General features: G+C 48.0%; 1 protein-coding gene and 1 long non-coding RNA gene across 3 annotated transcripts; one reads left to right on the plus strand and one right to left on the minus strand.

Annotated features, from left to right (window-relative positions):
* Nucleotides 1–1584: 1584 nt before the first annotated feature.
* Nucleotides 1585–26156, minus strand: NAAA (N-acylethanolamine acid amidase). 2 transcript variants are annotated; one of them, XM_045079888.1, is made up of 11 exons: nt 25920–26156; nt 25112–25276; nt 21524–21650; nt 16991–17081; nt 13570–13646; nt 8249–8421; nt 8036–8098; nt 7038–7104; nt 6123–6151; nt 2797–2874; nt 1585–2167 (listed from the first exon to the last, which is right to left on the minus strand). In XM_045079888.1, exons 1-10 carry the CDS (start codon nt 26120–26122, stop codon nt 2799–2801), a joined length of 1071 nt encoding a protein of 356 aa, XP_044935823.1. In that variant the 5' UTR covers nt 26123–26156; the 3' UTR covers nt 1585–2167; nt 2797–2798. The 2 variants fall into 2 exon arrangements, with proteins under 2 accessions (XP_044935823.1, XP_044935822.1); XM_045079887.1 differs by having other exon boundaries at nt 2793–2874; nt 25920–26155.
* Nucleotides 26149–27852, plus strand: LOC123392039. The gene is made up of 3 exons (XR_006606728.1): nt 26149–26471; nt 26630–26926; nt 27732–27852. It is a non-coding gene; the product is annotated as an uncharacterized LOC123392039 (long non-coding RNA).
* Nucleotides 27853–27878: the final 26 nt, after the last annotated feature.

The raw sequence follows: 27878 nt of genomic DNA on the forward strand, positions 1-27878 counted from the left end.
AGACATCATACTCCATAGTGTATACGGACCACATCTGCCTTATCCATTCGTCCGTTGAAGGGCATCTTGGTTCTTTCCACAGTTTGGTGACTGTGGCTGTTGTTGCTATGAACATTGGGGTACAGATGGCCCTTCTTTTCACTCCATCTGTATCTTTGGGGTAAATACCCAGGAGTGCAATGGCAGGGTCATAGGGGAGCTCTATTTTTAATTTCTTGAGGAATCTCCACACTGTTCTCCAAAGAGGCTGCACCAACTTGCATTCCCACCAACAGTGTAAGAGGGTTCCCCTTTCTCCACATCCCCTCCAACACATATAATAAATAAATTTATTATCCTTACTACAAAGAACTCAGTAGATTGACCAAAGAAATATTTATGATTTTGCAGAAAAAATAAAGACATGGCCTGGAATCTGTCATTGCAAGAGAAATCCACCCCCCTACTCTCCACGTCCTGTCCCCACACCGCCCCTCCCCCACCCTTGCAAACCCCGGAGAGCTGAGACAGAGCAGAGCAGAGCAGGTGTGATCACACACACACTAGGGAGTTCAGGAGAAAAGACACAAGAGAATGTAGAGCAGCAAGAGAAGAGAAGAGTGACTGAGTGCTTTCCAAAGTTGAATAAGAGAAGTGCATCTGAAGTCTGGCGAGCTTACCAAACCCCAAGCAGGCTAAATAATAAGAAATCTACATGGGGGCACATCAGAGTGAAACCACACGGCACAAGGAACATGGGTCTTAAAGACAACCAGAGATCTAGATTATTTAAGTCACTCTCCTACTGAAAAGTCCCCAATGCCACCCTGCTGCCTGGTTAAAATCAGGCTACTCCCCAAATTTCCATCCAGAGATCACAGTCTGTAGTCCAGAAAACAAGAACGGCGGTGACGAAGGGTAGAAATTTCTAGTCTCCATCACAGCTTAACATGTCCGGCAAGAGTGAATTACTCTCGATGTTTGATTTTATTATTTTATTTTAAAAATTGTATTTATTTATTTGTCAGAGAGAGAGAGAGAGATTAAGCAGGGGCAGAGGGAGAGGGAGAAGCAGACACCCTCCTGAGCAGGAAACCCAATGTGGGATTCGATCCCAGGACCCGGAGATCATGACCTGCGCTGAAGACAGACACTTAACTGACTGAGCCACCCAGGCGTCCCTTGATGTTGATTTTTAAAAGGACAGTGGATGATGGAAATTTAACAATGTGGCTCCAACGCTGTCCTGGAAGAAACACGAATATTCTGAGCCACCAGTGAGGTGTGGGCTCCGGTGAGGCGGGGTGACTGGTGCGCGGCTGACACTTTCTTCCATTTATCCCATTTTCTGTCATTCTCGCTGGTACACCCCCAAGATTCAAGAACATCCCATCGATTCACTGTTTGTGCATTTTAACCTTTTCTCACTTCATCCTCACGGAAGTTTCTTTCTTGTAGATGTGGGAAAAAAATTAAATTCTACAATGCAGCTGTGCCCTCCTCTGAGTCCTGACATTTGAACAACATCTAGGAGAGCTGGTTCCGCGGGACCCGCTGCTCAGAGCCACACGACTTCGGGAATAAGAACGCAGCCACGACGTTAAATGTCTTGGAAAAGTGTTTATTCACCCTCCCGACATCTTACATTGTTTTCAAAAAGCAGTAAGAAAATAGCTATTTAGAAAAACGAGGCCCATTGGTTTTGACAAAGAAACGTTAGACACATTCTGCAAAGTGAGAATCCCACCCCAGGGAAACCCAGGAGCAAAGCTCAGACTAACACACTCAGCCTCTATCCAAGCTACAGTTCTCCACTTCCCAGAAGGACCTTTTTCTCGCAGACTCTTCCAGAAGCACTGCGTAATGAACAAAGAGGCCTGGCCAGCTCGATTCTCCATCAGCTGAGGTCGGACAACATTGCTACATGTTGCGGGGAGAAGCGGCTTGACCTCTGCGACCGATTACCTCTGAGTAGCTGGAGTCGGCAGAGACAGCCTTTAGAGCGGGTCCAGGCAAGCGAGGAAGGGCGCGCACGCAGGCGCCCGCGGCGGTCCTCCTGCCCTCGCTTCCCACGCCTGAACAGCTTAATGAGGAAGGAACCTGCGTCGTCCCTAAAATGCTTCAATCCTCCCGCTTTGTTTTGTTTTTAAAGCACAGCTCTTCCGGAACTTCATTTTTAAGGAATCATCTGTAAGGGTAGAAAAATGAATGGGCTTAATTCAAACACCGATTCGTAACACCATCACAATGAGCAAATGACCCAAACATCTGACACTTTTCCAGAAGACCCCAGCTCTAGGGAAAACCGCCTCGCTTTGGTTTCAGGCACAGCAAAGAGGACGCCTGCTTTTTCCTCATGCCCTTCCCTCACGGATGGGCTCACCCACGCCTGAAATCAATCCTACAGCTGTCCCCTGCCTTCGTTGTCCGTCTTCTCAGGTTGCAAAGGAGCTGGGCCCACTTCACTATTATTCTGGGGACAGGCAAGTTTTCCCAATTATGTCCCCTTCTGTGTCCGTGAAGACATAACACCTTGCCCTGAGAGCAGGTCCGAATAAGGGACCACGGGCCCTGGGCACGAGATGAGCTCTTGTACCAACACATTCAAGAGAAGTCCCTCATAGTGACATTAACCTGGTACCGGTGACAACTGTTTGCCAGATGTGTCTCAGAAGATATTCTGTACGTGTCGCTGTTAAAGATGTTCCCGTCTTCTCTGGGAAACACCAGCCCACACCCACCGACGTGCCCAAACGAACACACAATGGACGAGCACAACTTTCATGGCATGGTTGAACCCGCTCTTCACTTACACACATTTAACCCAGGTTTCTGATCCTCGTCATGTACCTCTCCGGGCTGGCAGCGCTCATGACTGTTGTATAAACTGTGTAGCTGAGAACAGAGAGATTTTTATATGCAAGCCATTGTCTCTAATATTCCAAAGAGGGGGGAAAAAAACCAACAACCTAACCCTTGGGACCTAGAAAATAACACAAACAGAAGCCTATGTACGTCAGAATGTTTAACACTTATAATTCGAGCGATCGCACGGGGTCCCTCCTTTCTATTTTGACAACACTGGGGAAGGCCGCGTTCAAATTTAAAATTCCCGGACTCCTCGGGGTTTCACACTGTGGCAATGGGGGAGAGGTGGGTTGTTGAGGATTAGGAAGAAACCAGGGCCCAAATTGCACACTGGACTGAAGACAGCACCGTAAGTACACGCAGAGCTCGCCCAAGGGTAATGGAGATCCCCTGAAGGACTTCAGCCGTTCTTTACTTGGGCCATCATTCTATGCTCCATCCCTATGTTAGTATTCTCTCCGCTTAGAGACTCATCATCCTTATGTTAGTATTCTCTCCGCTTAGAGACTCATCATCCCTATGTTAGTATTCTCTCCGCTTAGAGACTCATCATCCCTATGTTAGTATTCTCTCCGCTTAGAGACTCATCATCCCTATGTTAGTATTCTCTCTGCTTAGAGACTCATCAGAGGTTGGATTCCACCGCAGGTGGGTGCAAGTCTACAGCACGGCACAAGGGGGCAGCATTGAGCGGTTTGTGTTGCGATTTCTTTCCGTGACCTTCACACCGCAAAGGGCCTTCCTTGCAAGGAAAGGGCCCGACAGGCGGGAATCCGTGTTAATTCTGACTCAGTGGTGAACATCCTTTAAATGCAGTTCCTCAAGACACCCAGGTGCCTCAGTCGGTTGAGCGGTGGGGGTGGGGCTCCTGCCTTCAGCTCAGGTCAAGATCCCAGGGTGGTGGGGTCCAGCCCCGCTCCGCAGGGAGTCTGCTTCCCCTCTCTGCCTCTCCCTCTGCAACACCCCGGCACCCCCCCCCCACCACTCATGCACTCTTCTCTCTAATATAAATAAATAAATCTTTAAAAAAATAAATGCAGCTCCTCCTGGGTTTTCAATTACACAAGGAGAAAAATATTACTTGGTTAACTATTTATAATTTCTATTTCAACAAAACATTTCATATGCCATTTAAACAGTCATAGCCTTTAACTCAGTTACCCTGCTTCTGGGAATTCAGCCAGGGAAAATAATCCAAAAGCAGGGCGCGTGTATGGGGGGGGGGTGATGTACAAATATGTTTATTTCAGAGTTTTAATAGAGGAAAAAGTAAAAATTGTAAAATGCTTAACTCTATACAATATATCTCATTGGCCATGGTGTACCTATTTAGAATTATAAGGGCTGTTGACAGCATAGGCAATGCTTTAAAAAATATAACAACTATTGGGGTATCTGGGTGGCTTAGCCAGTCAAGTAAGTATCTGTCTTTGGCTCAGGTCAAGATCTCAGGGTCCTGGGCTCAAGCCCTGCGGGCCCCCTGCTCCACCACAGGGAGTCTGCTTCTCCCTCTCCCTCTGCGCCTTCCCTCTGCTCGAGCTTTCTCTCTCTCAGATACATGAAATCTTAAAAAATATATAACAACTCTTTAATTTTAATGCTAATTTTTAGAAAAAAAATATCATCATTTAAAAAATTATTTTTAAACTATAAGAACACACAGAAAAGAACACCCTTCTCTTTAAAACGAATATTAGAAGGGCAAAACTGTGCCCTACTGAAAAGGATGGAGTTCGTTGTGTGGCGCGGCTGGCGGGGCTGGACCCCAGGACCCTGTGGCGCGGCTGGCTGCCACAGGCTGGGGAGAGCCGACTGGCACACACGCAGGAAGTGCAGAAACCAGTCAGTCAGGAGGTTCAAATAGGCTCCGCTGGGAGTGTTTACAACACGCAAGTCAATAAATGCTACAACTGAGGGGGGTCTTTCATTTGTTTTTTGGGTTCCCCCTACCCCGCAGAGCACTGGGTATCATTCGTTACCCACACAGCTCCTTTGTTAGAGTGGCAAAGTACTGTCTGATTTGTTTTTCTGTATCGCTCTTAGAATATTGTTTATAGAATAAATTTTTCAGTGTTCATCTTTTTATCAGGCCACACTTACAGAAAAAACTTTCAAAGGGACAATTTGAAGATATATTCCTATTATAGTACAAAATGAAAGACCACTGCCAGTTCTGAAAATGTCATAACAGCTAAGGAATCTTAAAGTACTTATATATGGAAGTTTTTCCAGAGCCCATCAGGAAAACTATGTTGTGTTTGTGTAAGAGACGATCATTTCAAAGAAAAAAAAAATCATTTGGGTATTTGAAACTAAAAATTGCTGTACAGATTTTGTTGGTATTAGGCTGTTTCCTGAAGAGGACCATTTTGTATTCGTGCGTTAGAGAAAGCAGATGTGAGAACAAAGAGGTAGGAAATGCTGGGTTTGGGCATTTACTGAGTAAAAGGAGGAGATAAAACGGCTTTGACTTGCAGATGCTTCCTCTTTCATATTATTAAACCAAGCCCCACTCACTAAGCAAGAGAAGGTGTCCGCACCCCCAAGGAGCTAACCCTAGGTGCCCGGAAGGCCAGGAAGCACCACCTGGAGGGGAGGGGAGGAGGAGGAGGAGCTGCTGGTCTAGTGAGCCTGGCTCTTCTGGTGACAGGGACCTTCAGGTCTTCTGGGACCTTCAGAGTTTCCTGTCCAAGTCTTGCGGCTGCCACTTAGGTTTCATTAAGAGCTTCCCCGCAGAAGACGATGTGGGCTGCGCCCGAGAAGCCACTGCCCACAGAATGCTCCTGTCAAGGGTTCAGGCCAAAAAAGAAACAGCAGCTTCGATGCTGAATCATCTGTGCGCGGAGCACAGGGGCAGCAGAACGGCCCAGCAAGTTACAGGGAGGCCAAGGGTGTCTAAAGTTTGGTTGTAACAGTGGGATTAAAGTGCCCCAAACCGGCGCTGGCGGCCCCCATGCGAGACTGATTTAGGATGAACACATCACGGCCCTCCTCCTTCTGGATCACTCTAGCCTCCTTAGCTTTGTTCTTCTTCATGGGCTTCTCACCTGACTCATGCATGGTCTGTTTCTCTGCCCCTCCCTGCCTCCCCCCTACTCCCGCCGGCAGAACGCTAGCCCCGTGAGAGCAGGGACTCGGCCGGGTTCACTGCTGTACCCACAGCACCTGGAAAGCCCGACCGAGAGGCACCCAGAACCCTGCTGAGCCAGAGTATGGGAGTTGAGTCCCCGCTTCTGGGGTGATGTGTGAACAGATGCATCGAACATGTCACTTACTTGTTATAAACCGGAAACACTGACAAAACCTGCAAAAGAAAAAAGATCATATTACAAAGACTATTAAGAGGTAGAAAAAATATTAAAAGGTAAATCTATGGGAAGCATAAAATTACCTAACACTCCTGCGGGTCTTGGGGGGACAGAGTTACAGACTTTTGAATCCTTTCTCCTTTTAAACAGTGAACATCTACCCAACTGTGTCTCTAACAGACAGAAAAACCGAGGTGAAGAGGATACTTTGACCTACACTGAAACCAGTTCACAAAATGTCATCGGACTTTTAAAAAAAATTTAGTTATACATTCTGTTTGACTTTCCTTTCCCACTAACTTATGGGTCCTGGTGACCTTTTAGGTTAAGTCTGAAGGATTCTATAAATAGAATTTTAATTTTTAATGAGTTAAATGAAGCGGACCACATAAAAACAAATATAATTATCAAATCATTAGTTGAGAATCCCTAAAAAGAAGCTAATTCTCATTTTAGACTTCCGTTTGTCACAAAAGGCAAACTTTAAAAAAATCTTTTATGCCAAATTGTCTTTGGACTCTTTAAAAGGTTTTTCATGGGGCGCCCGGGTGGCTCAGTCGTTGGGCGTCTGCCTTTAGCTTGGGTCCTGATGCCAGCATCCTGGGATCGAGTCCCGTATCAGACTCCCTGCTCAGCGGGAAGCCAGCTTCTCCCTCTCCTGTTCCCCCTGCTTGTGTTCCCTCTCCAGCGGTCTGTCTAAATAAATAAACTCTTAAGAAGGTTTTCAACCAGATGAAACTCCGATTCCGACACTGTCATCTACCACATTTGCTTGATTTCAGAGATTTCACATTCTTCTTCTTCTTTTTTTTTTTTAATCACTGTTAACAAAGACAGCAAACATCCTGGGTAAGAGGAGAACATCACGGCTTGGGAAGTTACCTGGAAGAGCTTCTCCAGGCTGAGGTTGGCCTGGCCCGTGGCATTGAGGGCTTTGATGGCAGGCGTTCTGTAAGGAGAAGAGTCAGAGGAAACCCTGAAGGCCACCAGCTCTCACCCTGAGGCTCCCAGGACAAGGCCCAGCTGCCTTACCTCCCTTTCACCAAAGCAGATCCTGGCCCCCAAACCCGCTTCTTGCCTAGTCTCAGACCACCGCGGTAAAATGAATTCATCAGTCAGGCCCGTGGGCACACGGGGAAGCTGGGAAGGTGAAAATGTATTGCTACGAAATTAAACAGTTGCCATTAAACACGTGGGGCAGTTAAGCCAGGAGGAAATACCTAACTGCCTGTTGTTTGGGGATGCACAGATTTATAAAATGTTTAAAATTAAAAGGCCCAGGGGTCCCTGGGGGCCTCAGTAGGTGAAGCGTCTGCCTTCAGCTCAGGTCATGATCTTGGGGTCCTGGGATCGAGCCCCGTGTCAGACTCCCTGCTTCCCCCTGTCTCTGTGCTGCTCCCCCTGCTTGTGCTCTCTCTGTGTCAAATAAATAGATAAAATCTTTAAAAAAAATTTTAGAAGGACCAAAGAAAGCCCCTAACTGGTTTATTTATTTATTTATTTATTTATTTATTTAAAGCAAATGTTTTCCTTCCAAACAAGTCTTAATTCCATGGAAAACTTTGATTCTTATTCTACCCTTTTCTTTTACAGCTTAGTAAACACAGGCTCGGGGAGCCGCCCAGGGAGTCACTAGCAGAGCCAGTGGTGGCTACAGGCCTTCTGACCCTGAGGCCAGGGCCAACCTTCCCTTCCAACAGCCAGCTGCCAAGAAGCCCTCCCCACACTCTTCCAGTTTGGCCAAGCCTTGGGTGAGGGCACCCAGGTACATTTTCTGGGAGGGGCAGCGCCTGTAGTCCTCTCCAGTTCTCGTCCTATAAAGGGCCCGTTCTCCCGACCCCGAGGAAACACTGGGAACTGAAAAGTGTACAGAGGCCTACCTCCGGTCGTCCTGCCTGGGTACTGGCTTCCAGTGGTCGTAATTCGTCTCAACCCGGAACCACCTGCAACAGAGCGCAACACCTCGTCTTACCCAAGGTCATTTGGCACGCAGCCAAAGAAGAACAAGTTACGAAAACCGAAAAAATACCTCTAGTTTCACTAGTTGAAAAACATGATCGATACATAATGGCCAGGGTTTTCATTCTACTCACGCTCCATTTAAAGGATCCAGAGGCCAAATGTCTGCTGGGCCGTTTCTGTTCCTCGTGATGACCACTCCCTCCCGCGGGGACGTGCCCCCGACGATATAATAGACATCAGCGATCAGGGGTGTCTTAGCCAGTTTAACCACAGCTTCTTCGAAGTTTTCCGACTCACTCAGGGTCTGAACGAGAAGACACGCCTGCATCAGCCTCGTCTCCCGCGGCAGTGGTCCACGCCAGCGGACAGACAAACGGACCGGAGCACACTCTCCTGATACATTCAGCCATGGCTACCACCTTGAATTGCTCGACTTCAACCTCCTCTCACGAGGGCTCCGTAGGGAGCTGACAGCAGCGGGACTTTTCTCACAAAAGGAAAGAACTGTTGACAAGTTCAAGGCCCGGTTCACCAACCTTGCGCCACACGCTTTCAAGGCAGGTCACCTTCACCCAGGACTGCCCCCGTGTCCTCGGTCCTTTGATCATTCAACAAGTCCTTTCTAAATACCTTCCATGTGCTGGGCACTGTGCTGGCGTGGGGACAGAACAGTGACTACGACTGACCTAACCTTGTTCACTCCAGATTTCCAAGAGTGACAGGAAAGTCAATGGGCAGTGGTGACACAGTGTACAGGGTGTCAACATGGGAGAAGCAGTTGCTGGAAAAGTCATAGCAGGGGACCCAACGTCATCCAAGACATTTAGGAAGCAGCCCAGGAGGTATTGCACAAGCTGAAGCCAAAGGGACAAAGGGAAGTGAGGCTGGTCCAAGTCGTGGTTGTGGGGCTGGGCGTGGGGGTGGGGAAGACAGTTCTGGCTCAGGGGAATAGTCTGGCAAAGGTTGGAGACGGAAGACAGCACGCGACATCAGAGCAGTGAGCAGGGGGTTCAGAACTCCCCGGGGTTCGTGAAGGCTTCCCAAGGGCTGTCGCATGGGCCGGTAAGGGGCTCCCTGCCTCGCTCAAGCTCATCTGCAGAAGAGCCCGCCCTTCCTGCTGTGTCTTCCCGACCGCTCTTGGAAAGGACGTTTTCTGCTCACCCATCCGAATACTGCCGGGCACAGTGTCAGGGGGCATGGTAAAGTCAAGCAAAAGCACAATTCAAAATATTAGCGTCTGCAAAGGTGCCCTCATTCGGCGCCATAAACCATCCACCCGGGGCAGGGCTTTGGGACCTTCCCCTCCCATACACATAGGACCGCGAGGGGTGAGGTATTTAGGACTGAAGTGGTTTGTTCTGAACTCGGCAAAATTATAAAGGGAGGCAAGAGGAGTCAGGAACACAGTTTTATGTCGCCGACACCAGCCCCCGACAACTATCAAAGAATTCACTGCCTCCAGCAGAATCCGGTGAGAAAAAAGCCAAAGAACGTGAGGAAGAAATCCCAAGGTGGTGGTGACTTGCTTCCTTTGGGTGGCAGAGTCAGGGTAGGACAAGCACCTTATCTGTCTGGCTGGGGAGATTATGGAGATGGGTCGTGACTGCTCGTGGGTTCAGGATTTCTTTCCAGGGGAATGAAAATGTTCTGAAATTGATTGTAGAGATGGTTGCACCACTCTGACTGTACTAAAAACTGGGGAGTTGTACTCTTTAAATAGATGAATGGTATGACACATGAATGGCACAGCTTTATACCTCAATTACAAAAACGCCGACCTTGGGGTGCCTGGGCGGCTCACTTGTTTAAGCAACTGCTTTCAGCTCAGATCATGATCCCAGAGTCCTGGGATCGAGCCCCACATTGGGCTCCTCGCTCAGTGGTGAGTCTGCTTCTCCCTCTCCCCCACTCTGCTCCTCCCCCTGCTTGTGTGTGTGCTCTCCCTCTCTCCTTCTCAAAAAATAAATAATAAAATCTTTAAAAAATATTTATATATATACACCAACCTTACGACGCAGCAATTCTGCTCTTAAGCACTTACTCAACTGAAATGGACAAGCATGTTGACTAGAAGCCTTGTACCGGGAATTCTATCGCAGGCTTATTCACAACACCCAAGACTGGAAACAGTCCAATGTCTACCAATGGGAAAATGAATGAATCGTGGCATAGCCATACAGCTGAATATTCTTCAGTAATAAAAATGAATGAGCGAGGGATACAAAGAACATGGATGAATTAGAAAAGTATCCGGCAGAGTGTGAGAGAGTCTGTGCTCTATGATTTCTCTTATATATATTCTAGAACAGGCAAACTTGTCTGTGGTGACAGAGGTCAGAGTGGTTTCACTGGAGAAGGGTGTCAGAGGCGGTGAGGCATTGCTGAGAAGGGAACTGGAAGAAATTTCCAGGGACTTGGAAATGCTCTGTGTCTTGTTTTATTGGTGCCTGTGTGGGTGGATAAATGAGTGTGTACGACTTTCAAGACATGGAACTAAACCATTAAGATCTGTGCATGTCACTGTAGGTAAATTTTACCTAAAACATTTAAAAATCATGTTGGTATTTAGATTCTACCAGTTAGATTTAAATTCTAGTTTTATTTTTAAATGGCAACATTTGCAATACTCTGCATTTTTTTCGTATCTTAGGATGAAAAGTTATAGAGGTCATCTTAAAAAGGTATGAAGGAGGGGCGCCTGGGTGGCTCAGTGGGTTGAAGCCTCTGCCTTCGGCTCAGGTCATGATCTCAGGGTCCTGGGATCGAGCCCCGTGTTGGGCTCTCTGCTCGGCGGGGAGCCTGCTTCCTCATCTCTCTCTGCCTGCCTCTCTGCCTACTTGTGATCTCTGTCTGTCAGATAAATAAATAAAATCTTAAAAAAAAAAAAAAAGGTATGAAGGGTACACAGTTTGTTAAGATCTTTAGGAAGTACCCAGGTAGGAAGTTGAGGAGACGTCCGGGTCCAGAGGGACTAAGATCATTTAAAGCAAGGCTAAGAAAAGCCAAAAAGGGTAAAGCTGGGGAGGGCCAGATCCTTGCACAAAATGTCCTCAAATTACAATTTGTATGTGGCCTGAACTCTACTGTCCAAGAGGTCACTAAAGCAAACTTTCTTTTTGTTGTGTGCAGAACTACTTTCTAATGCCTTTGTTTTGCTAAATACTGATCTTTGCAAATGCAGATTCTAAAAGAAGGGTACATTTTTATCTGCTGAAAAGCTTACAGTTAACTCTTATCTCAACCAGTTATCAAGATTAGGAGGCTATAGTATCCTAATACTGTAGCCTCTAACAAAGATTCCCTCCTTGACCAAACTTTGGCTAGGCTCCTCTGAGCAGTCTTGCTTGATAAGGCCTTAACCTTGGCCTATAGACTTGAACAAACAACAGTTTCTAATAGCTCCAGGCTACAGCCCTAAGGTGACCGTGGCCCCTCTTCTCACCCCTGCCTGAGAAAATAAGGCTGCGGCAAGAATTGACTGCTTGTCCCGCCAGCGCTTAGTGAGGTATCCCCTCACACCTATCAGAAAGGTTATGTCAGAAATACAAGAACAAACAAGTATTAGCGAGGATGTGGGGAAAAGGAAGCACTTTGCAGTGCTGTTGGGAGTACACCCCAGGGCAGGGCTGGTGGGAGCATATACCAGGGCAGCTATCGTGGAAAATGGTATAAAGCTTCCTCAAAAAATTAAAAATAGAACTACCCTACTATCCAGTAATTCCATCACCAGATACAGAAACACTAACTTGAAAAGATCTATGCACCCTTAAGTTTATTGCAGCATTATTTACAATAACCAAATTATGAAAGCAGCCCATGTGTCCCTTGACAGATTGAAGGATGAATGGATAAGGATGTGGTACACATAGCCACACACACACAGACACACACAGACACACACACACACACACAGGAATATTACTCAGCCATCAAAAATGAAATCTTGCCATTTGCAACAACATGGATAGAGCTAGAGAGTTTTATGCTAAACAAAAGAAATCAGAGAAAGACACATACCCTATGAACTCACTCACTCATGTGGAATTTAAGCAACAAAACAAATGAGCAAAGGGGAAAGAGAGAGAGAGAGCAAGAAACAGACTCTTAGCTGTAGAGAAGTAACGATCACCAGAGCGGAGGTGGGCGGGTGATGGGTGAAACAGATGACGGGGTTATGGAGTACACGTCTCAGGATGAATAAAATAAATAAAATGACGTATAGGGAAGTATTTCATTTGAAAAACTACTCATCAGAGAATCCTGCCATTTTAGAGTGACTTTCATAAAACATTTATTTTGATCCCGAAAACATTTGTCCATCTGATAGTACAAAGTTTTATATGCGTATTTGCTTTTATTTTGTTCAATGAATACATTTTTCGATATAAGTTTAAAATTAAAAAGCAAAAGATAGGGCCCCTGTTTTCCGGTCTCTGCAGGAGGGCAGGAGGCTAACTTTGATGAGCACCAGTTAGCAACCCCAGCGAGGCTTTACAGGGACAAGCCCTCTTGTCCACTTTCCATAATTTTTCACTCCTCCAGCTCTGCCGCGCCCCTGTCCACATCCTTCTCTATTCCCATCTCCTCCCTTTAAGACACCGGTCACCTCTGTACAAATCAAAGTTGAGTCTGTCCACCTGGGCACTATTCCTAACTACAACAGCACGGCACCGACTAAAATCTGTCTCTACCACTGACTTTTCTTTCTATTGAGATATAACTGACACGTAACATTATATTATTTCAGGCGTACAATATAATGATTCAATATTTGCATATACTGCACAATGATCACCACAGTAAGTCTAGTGAACATCCGTCCCCATCCGGAGTTATAAAAATTTCTTTTTCTTGCATGAGAACTGTTAAGATCTACTCTTAAGGGGCGCCTGGGTGGCTCAGTGTGTTAAACCACTGCCTTCGGCTCAGGTCATGATCTCAGGGTCCTGGGATCGAGTCCCACATCGGGCTCTCCGCTCAGCAGGGAGCCTGCTTCCCTTCCTCTCTGCCTACTTGTGATCTCTCTCTGTCAAATAAATAAATAAAATCTTAAAAAAAAAAAAAAAGAATCCTGATGCCTACCCAAGTCAAAATGGATTCTTTCTAAAAAAAAAAAAAAAAAGATCTACTCTTAACAACTTTCACTTACGCGATACAGTATTATTAACTGTAATCACCATGCCGTACATGACATGCCCGCAACTTAGTTTATAACCGGGAATTTATACTCTGTAACGACTACTCTAACTAGTGCCCAGCTGTTTTCTTCGACGCTTCTTATCACTGTGCATTCTGCAAACCCGTATCGTTCAAGGAACTTCTAACCTGAAGTAAATGTTTATCGAAAAGTTGTTGAATGTCAATGTGAAAGTCATTAAATGACATAGAGTGCTACACCATGACCCCACGGAAGACGGAGTGAGGGTGGGGAGCTCAGAGTGCGAGTACTCACAGCACGGATAAGCCAGCTGACCGGGTAGTGTCTCTGGAAGAGGGCAGCAATCGCGTTCTCCCACCACCAGCCTTTGTCTGCCAAGTTGAGGAAGAAACAATATGTATAAGTACAAACTGTTGCCCAAGTGCCACATTTTAAAACTCCATCCGTCTTATTTCTTTCCCAGAGTACAAGCCGACGGGAGAGAAGAGTTGGTGGTCCAGTTTCCAAAGATAAAGCTCAAATTTCATGGCAGCCGTAGAAACCAATGTACACACACATTTCCAGGGCCTTGGAAGAGACAGTCCAGTTTGGACAGCGGCGCTAAGACCCGGGAATGAGGGGTCAAAAGATTCTCCTGGTACGATCAGTGCAGCAGAAAGAAGTATCATATCCTGAGACACGGAAAACCAGGAGAGGAACAGGTTTGGGTGGAGGCCGAGTGAGGGCAAGAAGAGGGGAAAAGGAACCATTATTCAACATTGTGCGAGAAGTCCTAGCAACAGCACTCAGACGAGAAAGAGAAATAAAAGGTACTCAATTGGCAAGAAAGAAGTCCAACTCTCTCTCTTCGCAGATGACATGATACTTTCTATGGAAAACCCAAAAAGGCTCCACCCCCAAACTACTAGAACTCATACAGCAATTCAGTAACGTGGCAGGATACAAAGTCAATGTACAGAAATCAGTCGCTTTCTTATACACTAACAATGAGAATACAGAAAGGGACATTAGAGAATCGATTCCATTTACTATAGCACCAAGAACCATAAGATACCTGGGAATAAACCTAAGCAAAGATGTAAAGGATCTGTACTCTAGAAACTACAGAACACTCATGAAAGAAATTGAAGAAGACACAAAAAGAAGGAAGACCATTCCATGCTCTTGGATCGGAAGAATAAACATTGTTAAAATGTCTATACTGCCTAGAGCAATCTATACTTTCAATGCCATCCCGATCAAAATTCCACCAGCATCTTTCAAAGACCTGGAGCAAACAATCCTAAAATTTGTATGGAATCAGAAGAGACCCCAAATTGCTACAGAAATGTTGAAAAAGAAAAACAAGGGGCACCTGGGTGGCTCAGTGGTTTAGGCCTCTGCCTTCAGCTCGGGTCATGATCTCAGGGTCCTGGGATCCAGCCCCGCATCGGGCTCTTTGCTCGGCAGGGAGCCTGCTTCCTCCCCTCTCTCTCTGTCTGCCTCTCTGCCTACTTGTAATCTCTGTCTGTCAAATAAAATAGATAAAATCTTTAAAAAAAAAAAAAGAAAGGATGAATACCCAACTTTTATAGCAACATGGACGGGACTGGAGGAGATGATGCTGAGTGAAATAAGTCAAGCAGAGAGAGTCAATTATCATATGGTTTCACTTATTTGTGGAGCATAACAAATAGCATGGAGGACAAGGGGAGATGGAGAGGAGAAGGGAGTTGAGGGAGATTGGAAGGGGAGGTGAGCCATGAGAGACTATGGACTCTGAAAAACAATCTGAGGGTCTTGAAGGGGCTGGGGGTGGGAGGTCGGGGAACAAGATGGTGAGTATTAGGGAGGGCACGGATTGCCTGGAGCAATGCAATTGCTTTCCTTATGGTTCAGGCATTTTTAACTCCCTCGTAGCAGACTAAAATAGAACTAGTTTTCACTAATATAAGTATTAAAAAGGCAGTCTGACGGTATTTCATTAAATGTGCACGTCACAGAAGAACTCAGTTATTTCTAGATTGCTCGTACCTTAGGTTCTACTAATCCGTTGTTAAACACTTGGAGTCACAAAATGATGGAAACAAAGCCCAGCCTGGAAACACACACTTGTTGACAGACATTCTGTGTGAAACCTTAGTAAGTGTTGTCTGTGGTCTGAGCACCACGGGTTGAGAGTCAGTGGGGCACCCACAGGGCTCAGTCGGTGACGCGGCCGACTCTGGATTCTGGCTCAGCTCATGATCTCGGGGTCTTGAGATCCAGCCCCGTGTCCAGCTCCTTACTCAGCATGAAGTCTGCTTGAGGATTCTCTCTCTCCTTCTGCCCCTGCCCTCTGCATGCGCGCGCTCTCTCTCTCTCTCTCTAAAAGAAAGAAATCTTTTCAAAAAAGGAGAGAGAACCAGTCTCATTCATTGCCGACTTTGAGAAAATGCTCTAGGAACCCATTAGGATGCAGAGCGGAGCCCTGGACACTGGCACGTCCTCCGCCAGCGTCTTCCCGCCAACCTTATGTAGAAAGGTAAGAACAGACCTAACCAAAGGAACAGGCCACATGACGTCGGTCGCGTTCATCCAACGACCAACACTCAACTTTATGACTTTCTTCTTAGCTCAGCTGCCAGTTCCTGAGGACAGAGACAGCGTCTGTGGACCTCTGGGTCTCCCACGCTCTGTGGAGCTGATGTCCCCTGAGACCTAGGGACTGGTGGCGGAGTCGTATAACCACCAGACCTGGGGGACCAGTTTGAGAACCACCTTTCCACAGGCCAGCTGCCACACACACACACACACACACACACCCATCCCCCACAGCCTCCACTTCCTCCTCTGCCTCCCCAGTGGGGTCAATACGACCAGCCTGGCCTGTCTGACAGGACTGTCATGAAGGTCCCCTGAGAAAAGTGACCAGAAGGTGCCAGTAAGCTGTGGAAGGCTTTATAGCTGTCACCCAGAGGATGCCATCATGTAGCCTCTACATGACTACGGCAGCTTCCTAACCGTCTGCTTCCATGTCACCCCCAATGACTGATTTCTAGGGAGTAGCCTGAGTGATTCGCTTCCCGGCCTAAAGCCCTCCTAGGTCTTCCATTCCACCATCACATTGAAAATCCAAACTCCCCATCCTGACCCTCACCACGGCCTTGGCTTTCCTCTCTGCCTGTAATGCCAGTTCCCAGTGCTACAACCACACCATCATCTTTTGTTTCTAGAATCGACCAGGAATGCTCTGTTTCTAGGATCCCCCAGCTTCTGGCTCCGGATCACGTGACCTGCAGTACCTGCCCCACCCCCTCCTTCATTCTCCATCACATCTTCCTGTTTTGCTTTCTCTCCTTTTTTTTTTTTTTTTTTTTTAAAAGACTTGTTTCTTTGAGAGAGAGAGACAGAGCACGGTGGAGGGGCTGAGGGAGAGGGAGTCCGAAGCGGGCTCCGCGCTGAGTGTGGAGCCCAGCGTGGGGCTTGATCTCACTCCCCTGTGACCGTGACCTGAGCTGAAATCAAGCGACTGCAGTCCCCCGGGTGCCCCGTTTTGCACTCTCTGTAGCACTCACACCCCCTGAAATCATCTTCACGGCTCGGGGCACACAGTCCCCCTCCCCCACTAGGCTGGGGGTCCCAGCTGGTGGTGTAGCCGGGATCTGATGGCATGTTCAGCTGCGGCAGCCGACAAGTACCTGGGGACGACCGACCAGGCACGGAGCCAAAATGCTCAGGGGTTTGCTCTGATTACCTCGTTCATCGCCAGAAACTGTAAACTTGTATGGACTCTGGCCGGTCCACACTCCTACGTAGCCGATGAACGTGGTTCCTGTGAAGGCCACCTACAACCGAGAGACACGCATCACTTTGCTGTTCGCGCTGAACACACATGGAAGTCGTCTGTTTTGTCCCCCTCATTGAGTTTTTTCCTTACAAGTGCCAACATAATAAAAACTCCTAAATTGCCTTCTGAAAGGTTTGACCTGGGGGTGCCATGGATAGAAATCAGTAGGTCTCTGATCTTGCATGGGAGAGAAAAGGTCCATCTTTATTTTCACCCATTTCTAACTGAAACGTCACTCCTTCCGTAATAGACACATCCTGTAGTCACAGCCAGTGCCCAGGATTCTGCCGCCACAGACAGAGCAGATAGTTTCACATGCATAACGCTATCATATCTACTTTGACATCGTGTAATTACATGTCCTGAAACACCATTCATAACTGTCAGTATGGGAGTTATTAGATGCACAGCTAAAATTTACCATTTAATGTATTGAGAAAAAGTATGACATTGAAATGGCTGTATTCCAACAAAACTGATTTTCTTTGTAATCCATGCATTTTATTTTAAGTATTATAAAATATCCTGAGATGGGACCATCGGCTGCATCAAAGGGGACCGTGCACCCCAAAAGATTAAGAAAATCCATCTTCAAAATAGCAGATGGGCTCCAACTAAAATCTTCTGTTGACTTGATCATAAGTCATGCATCTTTTTTTTTTTTAAGATTTTATTTATTTATTTGACAGATGGAGATCACAAGTAGGCAGAGAGGCAGGCAGAAAGAGAGGAGAAGCAAGCTCCCTGCTGAGGAGAGAGCCCGATGCAGGGCTCCATCCCAGGACCCTAAGACCACGATCTGAGCGGAAGGCAGAGGCTTAGCCCACAGAGCCACCCAGGCGCCCCCTAAATCATGCATCTCGTAAGCTCTATGCATAGGGTAACAGGAAAGAAGTGAGACTGTTTGTCAGTCATAATCATATTTAAGTTTTAAATTTTAAAAAAGATTTTACTTATTTATTTCACAGAAAGAGCACAGCAGGGAAAGCTACAGGCAGAGGAGGCAGCAGGCTCCCCACTGAGCAGGGAGCCCGTTGCGAGACTCCATCCCAGGACCCTGGGATCATGACCTGAGCAGAAGGCACTTAACCAACTGAGCCACCCAGACTCCTATTTTACATGTATCTCTCATGTCATCCTTGTGGTTATCCCGTGAGTTACAGGGAGCACTTCCACTGCAGCCTAAGGTAACAAGCTCCCACGACGGCAGGAGACCACATCGGACCATGAGGAGAAAAACTGCATTGGAGCAGCTACTGCAGATCCCAGATCTCATTGGTTAAAGAGAGAATGTGCCTGTTCTTTTTATTTTGAGAAACGAATGGGCCTGAGTTAACATTTTTCCTTTGAAAGCTAAATTTTAGGGGCAGCTGATTGGATTAGTCGATTGAGCCTTTGGCTCGGGTCATGGTCCCAGAGTCCTGGGCTGGAGCCCCACATGGCCGGGCTCCCTGCTCAGCAGAAAGTCTGCTTCTCCCTCTGCCTGCTGCTCCCCACTGCTGTGGTCTCTCTCTCTCTGCCCTTCCTTGCCACTCATGCTCTCCCCAATAAATAAATAAGTCTTGAAAAAAAAAGAAAAGCTGAATCTTAAGTCTGTAATCTTTTTGATCATTTAGTTTTACCTCATCTGGTTGTAAAAAATAATTTAAGGTGGCGAAATTACAAAGAAAAAAATGCAGTGGCCCTAGTTTTATGAGTGACCTTCACCCAGCTCCTCGAGGGCGTTCTCTGAATTCTCCCCACTTCCATTCACAGCAGTAAAATGGGCATAATTCTACCTCGCTGCTAAAGCCTTTACAAAATGTAATTATATGAAGAAAAAAAGTAATTATACTGTCACTTTCTTCGAATGACACATGACACTCATATCAGGGTTACTCCTGAAGGAAAGAGCAAATTAAGGTTTAAAAGGCAGAATCACATTGTAGTTTCCAAGATGTCTGATCACACCCAATTATAAATGATTCTGGGATATCATCTGCCAGCTCTTTTATCCTGCGGCTCTGAAAACCTGTCTTTGTTTCTAAACATCCATGTTTCTGTTGTCCCTGCTAAGTCAGTTAACATAAGCAGACCCTTGGCTACAGCAAGAGACTCTAAATCACAGCCTAGTCAGAGTTTGGGGGGGAAGAAAGCTACTAGGAGGCCAAAGGCCTGGCTCTGGTCCTGCCTCTGCCGGGTCTCCTCCCCGGGAGCTGGGACAAAGTTCTCCGGGTGAGGTCTCCGCCTCTCACGGGGAAAGTGCGGATGAAAGTGTTGATCTGTGCCCCTCAGAGGGCACAAATGTGCCTGCGCTGAGCATCTAAGGAAGAATTATATGTAAAATCCTTTAAAAATTATGAACAATATTCGAGAATAAGAGATTAATTATTTTGTGGATCACTTGTTCTTAGCACAACAATTTCTTGGCCGTGAGCCCTCAGCGGAAAGACAATACTCTGGTGTCCACTGCTAGATTTCCTAATGATAACCTGAGCACTAGGAGTCAAGCTGTCCTGCTGGCCAGCTCTCACGGGCGCTCCAGGACGCACAGGAACAAACAAAGCATTAACAGTTAGGGTGAGGCTAGGGGTGCCTGGGTGGCTCAGTGGGTTAAGTGCCTGCCTTCTGCTCAGGTCATGATATCCAGGTCCCGGGATCGAGCCCCGCATCGGGCTTCCTGCTCAGCAGAAAGTCTGCTTCTCTCTCTCGCCCTCTGTCCCTCCCTACTGCTTGTTCTCTCTCTCTAATAAGTAAAATCTTTAAAAAACAAAACAAAACAGGGTGAGTTCTAGAGGGAACTGTTGAAATAATTTTTTTTTTACTGCATTTATTCCTCTGTCCACTTAAAAGATTTTTTGCTTATTGTAGATAATGCAGAAAAGCATTAAAGTAGTCAGTGAAAATATAGTCCCACTGTCCAGTAATAATTGCTAACATTTTAGCAGATTTCCTTTTGGAAATTAGTATGGATGTATGTTCTGTCATTGTTACCACTTAAAACCATTTTTGAAGTAATTCTTCAGCTATAAACTAAATTTAAAAAATTTTTTAATGATTTTATTTATTCATGAAAGAGAGAGAGAGAGACAGAGGGAGAAGCAGGGTCCAGATGGAGCAGAGAGCCCAATGCGGGACTCCATCCCAGGACCCTGGGATCATGACCCGAGCCAAAGGCAGACGCCCAACTGCCTGAGCCACCTAGGCGCCCTATAAACCAAATTGTTAACAGTGGTGAAGTAAAGAAATGAAACAGAAAAATGAGAAATGTTTGCTTTAAGTATTTATGTATTATTTTAGTTTTTATAAGAAAAAGTTTTGTTTGTAAAACCAGATGACCAAGTGAGTGTTTAATAAATGAGTTTATAGTATTTGTGACTCAACTCCTAAATGCAAAGAGCATGTGAAATGTAGTCCTTGTCCTTAAACAGTGTCTACCAAAGCCAAAATCTGGCTTTAGCACACTGTTTCCTTGCAATAACGTGCTTTGCGTACTCAATGAACACTGATTAAGACTGTTCCTGGGGCGCCTGCGTGGCACAGTTGTTAAGCGTCTGCCTTTGGCTCAGGTCATGATCTCAGGGCCCTGGGATCAAGCCCCACATCAGGCTCCCTGCTCCTCGGGCAGCCTGCTTCTCTCTCTCCCACTCACTGAACTTGTGTTCCCTCTCTCGCTGTGTCTCTCTCTGTCAAATAAGTAAATAAAATCTTTAAAAGAAAAAAGACTGTCTCCACATGTTTACACAGAAATGTGAAAACAGTCCATATTTACATGTTTAAACTCCAGATGTTTACACAGAAATGTGAAAACAGTACATATTAGGTTATATTTCTATGATGAAAATAAAATGATCTAAGGAAGATTTTTTTAAAGATCATACTTAGGAGAGTGCTGTGGGCCCATCAGACTTTACAGAGTGAAGGACAGTTCATTACGTGGCCACAACTGATCAGGCACTTCTCCCGTGCTTTGCATAGATCACGTAACCTTTACAACTACCTCATAAGGTGATTATTAACCTCTCTGAGCTGGAGTCTGCAAAACGTGTCTCAAGGATTTCCCACCTTCTCAAAGGAAGCAAGGGACAGAAGCAGAATTCAAACCCAGGACTGTCGGACCTCAAAGTTGGCGGTTTCCAGCCAGGACACCATGCCGTCCCTCCCTATTCTAGAAGCTTCCTCAGCACGGGAAAGCAGAGGAGAGCTGACGTGGATGACTGGTCACATTCTGACAGAGATTTCCATAAAAGGAAATGAGCAGGTGCTCCGTATCTGTAAATGACCCTTCTTTCCCGGAGCGTAATGGACATAAACCTCCCGAGGTTTTACTTTTCCAGGACTTGGATGTTTTCTGTACCGTAAGCCAGGAACACACTTCGGCAGCAGACCATCCGTCCTAGCGACTGCTAGCTTTGGTTGGCTGGTCTCTGACTGCTCAGGCTTAGAGCGTGTGAACCATACCTGCCCGTTCCTTAAGAACTGCACATCCACGGTCAACTTGCGTAAGAAATTTCCGAAAGGATAATCCAGATTCCGGCCGTGGTAAATGTGGCCTCTGGAATCTTGAGCCACAATACTGGTGCAGAATCTGAGAAAATAGACAAGTACAATATGAATGAATGAGAAAAAATTAAGAAAAAGGAGAATGAGGTTTCATTTTAAAAATTTTTAAAGTAAAACAATTCTTATAATGGATACACATGACAGGTGATCCTTGCACAAGCATACAGAGCCACAATTCAAGGAGAAAAGCACAACCAGACACACCTCATCAGGGTTTATTCGGCGTTACCAGAATGTTGCCCTCAGCACACACAGTGGTGAAAATGTATGGAAAGAGAATTTCATCCTAAATCTAAAACTGAGGGGCACCTGGGTGGCTCAGTCGGTTAAGTGTCTGCCTTCAGCTCAGGTCATGGCCCCAGGGTCCTGGGATCAAACCCTGCATGGGGCTCTCTGCTCAGAGGGGAGCCTGCTTCTCCCTCTCCTTCTGCCCCTTCTCATACTTTCTCTCGCGCGCTCTCTTTCTCTCAAATAAATAATTAAAATCCTTAAATAAATAAATAAATCTGAAATGGACTCTTCTGGGCTCAGCTAGCCCTTGGAACTTTGCATAGTCCTCTGTCTGGCAGGATGTAGTCTATAGAACATACCATTCGAAGCTAGTTCAAATTCACTTCTCTTTTATGAATTTCTCAGAGCATATATAATGGCACTAAATCATTCTGTCCCCCAAATGTTTCAGTTTGTCCTCTGAGGGAAAACAGTCAACTCTTAGGGGCTTGGCACTTCCCCGGTGGCCATCAGGGCTCCCTGCACAGAGCTCACAAGAGAAGCAGATCTTTTAAAAACTCCCAGCTGGGACACCTGGGTGGCTCAGTGGGTTAAGCATCTGCCTTCAGCTCAGGCCATGATCTCAGGGTTCTGAAATGGAGCCCCAGGGCCATCTGGGTCTGTCCTGTTCCACCCAGGTCCGTCCTGTTCCATCCAAGTCTGTCCTCAGCAAGGAGTCTGCTTCTCCCTCTCCTGCTTCTCCCCTCTTGCTCGTGCTCTGTCTCCCTCTATTTTTCAAATATATCAATAAAATCTCAAAAAAAAAAAAAAAAAGAACTCCCAGCTGGAGAGAAGTATTTTGAGGAAAAGAGGAAGAGGTTTGTTAAGATATCTAAGTGTTTCTTCTGAGAATATGTAACGTTCTGTGGAAAAATACCTACGCACAGCATGCCCAGCTCTGGGGAAAAAGGTGTCCATCACGCAAGCCAAATGGAGAGGTAGTATCCAGAAGGGCTGTTGGTTGTTTCCAAGCAAAGAATTGTGGTTGATTTTTCTCTACTTTTCTGTATTTGCTAATTTCCTATAATGACTACATATTACTTATCATAGGAGAAAATGAATGTTACTTAATTTTTGTGTTTGTTTAAAAAAGGAAGTCTGGTTAGTTCTTAATTTTTTCCAAGATTTCTGATCCTCAAAGAGTTGATGTCCAAAAAGGGACTGATAAAACCTGGAAATGGTTAAAGTAAAGTGTGTGGAAATCGCTCCCAGAGAATTTTTCAAAACTGGCATGACAGCAATATTTCCATGTCAAGCCAAGTTTTTGTTTGTTTGTTTGTTTGTTTTAAGTAGGCTACATGCCCAGTGCGGAGCCCAATGCAGGGCCTGAACTCACGACCCTGAGATTAGGCCCGGAGCTGTGATCAAGAGTCAGACACCCAACCGACTGAGCACCCCCCAGGCACCCCTTAAGGCAAACATTTTAGCGTGAGGTAGCCCACAAGCACGGGAACAAGAGGGGAGCTGCGGGCTTCAGGGGAGACACAGGAGCTTTGAAAGCCGAGGCTCTGACCGCTCACCAGTCCCCAGACGTTCAGCGAGTTTTCCCTTCTGGCACTTGCTTTCTACACAAATGGTCATAACCGTCTCCAGCCTGTGCCCAGCAGGCTCAGTAAGGGTAGCTGGTATTATTCCGATTCAAAAAGCCTCACATCGGAAATGTGAACAGAACATGTCCTTTGTTAATTCTTTTTTATTTAAGAATTTATTTATTTGAGAGACAGAGATAGCAGAGATAGCAACAGAGATAGCGAGAGAGGTGCAGGCGGAGCCCTGCAGAGGAGAGGCACAAGCAGGCTCCCCGCGGAGCAGGGACCCTGCCCATGCAGGGATGGAGGGACCCCAGGACCATGACCCGGGCCAAAGGCAGAAGCTTCACTCTGCTTAACCGACTGAGCCCCCCAGGCAACCCCCCTTGTGAATTCTAACAGCGTCTGATGGCGCTTTGGGTTCTCAGGCAATTCAGCGCATACCTTAGCATCAAATCCAAAAGCTAGAATGTTTTTACTAGAACTTTTGCTTAAATCCGCTTGAATACATAGACTCTAACAACAACAACAAAAGTGGAAGTAAAACCTTTTTTTTTTTCTTCAGTTGAGAAAGTCACGTGTCAGAATAGGAAGAAGATGGAGGTAGGAGAAGAGAATAGCAAAACTAACTTGGTTCATTTAACGAGTTTGTGTCTTATCCGTGTCTTTAAACATTTCCTTAAAGAGAAAAGTGCTGCTTTTTTTTTTTTTTTTAAAGATTATTTATTTATTTGACAGAGATCACAAGTAGGCAGAGGCAGGCAGAGAGAGAGGAAGGGAAGCAGGCTCCCTGCTGAGCAGAGAGCACAATGTGAGGCTCCATCCCAGGACCCTGGGATCATGACCTGAGTGGAAGGCAGAGGCTTTAACCCACTGAGCCACCCAGGCGCCCTACTCTGTGCTTCTTAAACTGCCCAGGGGTTCAGGCAAGACACCAAGGGGCAGTAAAGCTGCCTTATCCCAAGAACCCCTTTCCCCCCACACATGTCCTGGCAGCCAGAAGCTATTAAGTATGTCATTAGAAAAGACTGGTCTGGTGGCACAACAGTAAGTTCTGAAGGTAAAAACCAGGTCAAACCTCTCTTACCTCCAGGACCTACTACTGAGCCAGTAAGACTTAAGATTCCCCTGCACTTTCCATGGGATCAACTACACCCTGATACCCGCTTTCACTTCCCTGTGCCACTTTATCCTGCCCACCTGCCTACCAAATGCTGGCTCTGCCTCAGCCAGGACGACGTTCCCTGTGACCCCAGCCCTGGAGGGTACAGTCTCTGAAAGACAGGCTCTCCGGCCATGCAGACACAGAGGTATAAATGCAGGGGACAGATGAGTGCGGGGATGACCCCCTGCATTATAAGGGTGCAGGGTCCCCGCGATACCTAGACGGTCCATGCAAGTGGGCTGAGTTCTAAAAACTTCTGTTCAGTACGCGTCCAGTTCAGCGTTGGGAAAGTGGGACACTACCTGAATAGGTGGAGGGAGGAAGACGGGCTTCGGGGTTAGGCTGAGGTCAGAGAAGCTGCTTTCCTTGTCAAAGCTCCTGATCTGCTGCTCAGATTTACCCCAGAGGCAAAGAGAGAGCGCGGGAGGTTTCACCACCCTGTTTCCACCACCCTGGAAGCACGTCCGCTGCGACCAGATGCGGCAGGAGCCCCGGGGAGCCCGGCCGGCGCGGGGCACTCACGCGGTGGACTCGTACACCAGGTTGAGCAGCAGACAGTCGGCCAGGCTGTAGTCGAGGACCTCGCACAGGCCGCGGATCTCGTCGGCGAAGGGCTGCGGCAGGAAGGGCTCCAGCTGCTCCACCACCTTCCCGACCCACGCGTGGACCCACTTGGGGACCTTATTCCTAGAAACAAAGAACCGCGAGGGTGTCTGATGTGCGCGGGGCTGAAGGTGCGGCCGGTGTGCGGGCGGCCGGGGCGCTCCTAGAGCCGTATCCTCGGGGGAGCCGGGCTCCTCGCCCCCCTGACCGCCGACCGCCCAGGCCCCGCGTCACGCGACCCGCAGCATCGCGGGCCCGAGAGAAGGACGCTCGGAAGGGGAGGCGGGCGGGCGGCTGCGGTCCCCGAGGGGCGGACTCGCGAGACTCGCCGGACCGGCCACGAGGGTGTGGGCTGCGGCCCCGACCCCGCGCCGAGCGGGCGGGTGACAGCCGGGGCGCCGCCCTGACCCAGAATGTCGGCAGCAAGGGCGCGCCTCCGGGGACACCGAGCTCCGCAGCCAGACTAGCCGCCGGATCGGCCTCAAGCCCGGCGCTTCCCCGAGCGGCCGCACACGCCGGATGCGGTCCCCGCCGAGCCCGCACGCCCCCGAGGCCGCGGGTCGGGACGCTGGGGTCGAGGAGGGCAGGACGGTCCCGGGGGCGGAGGGGGCGGGGAGCGGCTCGGTGGACGGCCCGGCCCGCAGCACCGTGGGGGCCGCCCGCACGCGGACTCGGGCCGCCCGCGGTGCCCCGGGGCTCGGCCCCGCGCCCGCGCGCCCGCGCTCACCCGAGGATGTGCGCCATCGCCGAGCGCAAGAAGTCCAGGTCGAAGCGGCGCAGCACGGGCAGCCAGCGCAGCGCGGGCGCCGCGTCCAGGCTCACGTTGAAGAGCGGCGGGGCGGGGGGCGAGGCGGCGGCGCACAGCCCGGCCGCGGCCCAGAGCAGCAGCAGCGCCGGCCCCGCGCGCGCCCCCGGCCCCGCGGCGCGCATGGCTCGGGCTCCCGCGGCCGCGACTGGCACCGCGCGGCCCCGAGCCCCGGGAAGGGCCGGCGGAGGCGGAGCCCCGGGCGCTGGGGGCGGGGCCCGCGGCGTGACCCGACCCGCCGGGTCTCTCCGACCGCAAACCGCGGGACCGCGGCGGGCGCCGCCCCTCCCGCCCGGGCCGCGGGCCGGATCCCGGGGGATCCTGCTGCGGGGGACGCTGCGGGGGTGCTGCGGGGGACGCTGCGGCTCCCGCCCTCCCTGCCCCGGGTCCCGACGCCGTAAGCCGCGGCCCCGACGGGCGTGAAGGGGATTTTCAGCGCGAAGAGGTGGCGGGAAACCTGCCGTCGTCGGAAGGGTCCGTCCGCCCCCCTCCGTCTCGTTCCTTGTAGTTAAGCCCTTCAACAGTTTATCTGGGTTTTACAGGGAGAATTACTTTAACACTCCCAGGTCTTTTCAGCTAAAAAGATAAAAAAAAAAAAAAAAGCGTAAGAGTCGGTTAACATTTATGTGCAGGTGTTTTTGCGGACGCTCTCGTTTAACCGTCAGACAAGCCCAAGGTAGGTCCTGCGAACTCATGCCCGGTTCCCGACGAGCGACGTGAGGCTTGGAGGGGCTGAATGATCCGCTGGATGTCGCACCGCCGGTGGCCTGCGCGCCGGACCCAGGCCGGGCTGACACAGCGCAAACACCACCCTCATAACCACGAACTTCCCCTCTCCGGGCCCCGCATCTGGGAGACAGAAAGCTCGTGTCAGGAAAGTCACCGGACTCGGCGAGCCTGGGGGTTCTTAATGGCTAACAGGGGCTTGTGTAAGTAGAGTAACTGTGTGGGGGACATTTAGAAGGTTCACTTTTCCCAGGTTTATTTCTAACTCCCCTCTCCCCCCATCAAACAGAATGCACCACTGGTACCTCTGATCCCCCCCGCCCCCATGCTTATGGCCTGTATGTCGCTGGGCTACAGCTTCAAGCCTCTGCTTCCACTCTTTCCTGGTTTGGCATAAGATCTAAATAAAGACCCTGGTTTTAACTTGCTCATTTGCAACCGCACCTGTGTGTTTAAGCCACAGGTGCATCATGAGAATCAATGAAGAGTAAACAGATGACTTGAGTTTAAAGAGGTGCATTTGGGGACGCCTGGAGCGTGTGTCTTCCGCTCAGGTCATGATCCCAGGGTCGTAGGATCGAGCCCCGCATCCGCTCTCTGCTCTGGGCGGAAATCCTGCCTCTCCCTCTCCTACTCCCCCTGCTTGTATTCCCTCTCTCACTGTCTCCCTCTGATAAATAAAATCTTTTAAAAAAATACCTAATAAAAGAGGTACATTTGCATTTAAATAAATAAAGCGACTTTCTGCCACTTTAAGGTAGATATTAAAAAGATTAAAAAAAGAGATCTGTAAGACAACATGATAAAATGTATTGGATGAACAAATCAATATTGTGGCTAAACAGTCAAGGTTCACAATTAAGCTGATCACATAATTTTCTCTATTATATTATTCTAGTATTAAGAGGTTATACATGTTTTAGGACAGTTTAAAACAAACATTAAAAGGGAGATCTGAAATTACAGAAACTATTAACCCTCTCCTTTCTGCTGTTCTGTGCTGGGCAGGTTTCAGAGATGGTGTACATTGATTCCATGGTTCATCTAGAGATCAGAACCTAGAGTTTAAGAAACACTTTGGTGGAGAATGCATGAAGGTAAATATTGTGTCAGAAACACGGGATCTAATGTTTTTATTGCTTGTATCTCATTTTG

The sequence above is a fragment of the Mustela putorius genome, unplaced genomic scaffold (assembly GCF_011764305.1).
Source record: "Mustela putorius furo isolate JIRA1106 unplaced genomic scaffold, ASM1176430v1.1 tig00000430_pilon_pilon_pilon, whole genome shotgun sequence".
Classification (NCBI taxonomy): Eukaryota; Metazoa; Chordata; class Mammalia; order Carnivora; family Mustelidae; genus Mustela; species Mustela putorius.

Excerpts from the sequence above, each read along its gene's own strand:
- NAAA (XM_045079888.1), bottom strand. The coding sequence starts at position 26,122 with ATGCGCGCCGCGGGGCCGGGGGCGCGCGCGGGGCCGGCGCTGCTGCTG. Across the intron at positions 7,105-8,035 it reads CCCAGGCAGGACGACCGGAG|AACGCCTGCCATCAAAGCCC; the intron begins GTAGGCCTCTGT and ends TTCTCCTTACAG. Across the intron at positions 6,152-7,037 it reads GCCTGGAGAAGCTCTTCCAG|GTTTTGTCAGTGTTTCCGGT; the intron begins GTAACTTCCCAA and ends TTTCTTTTGCAG.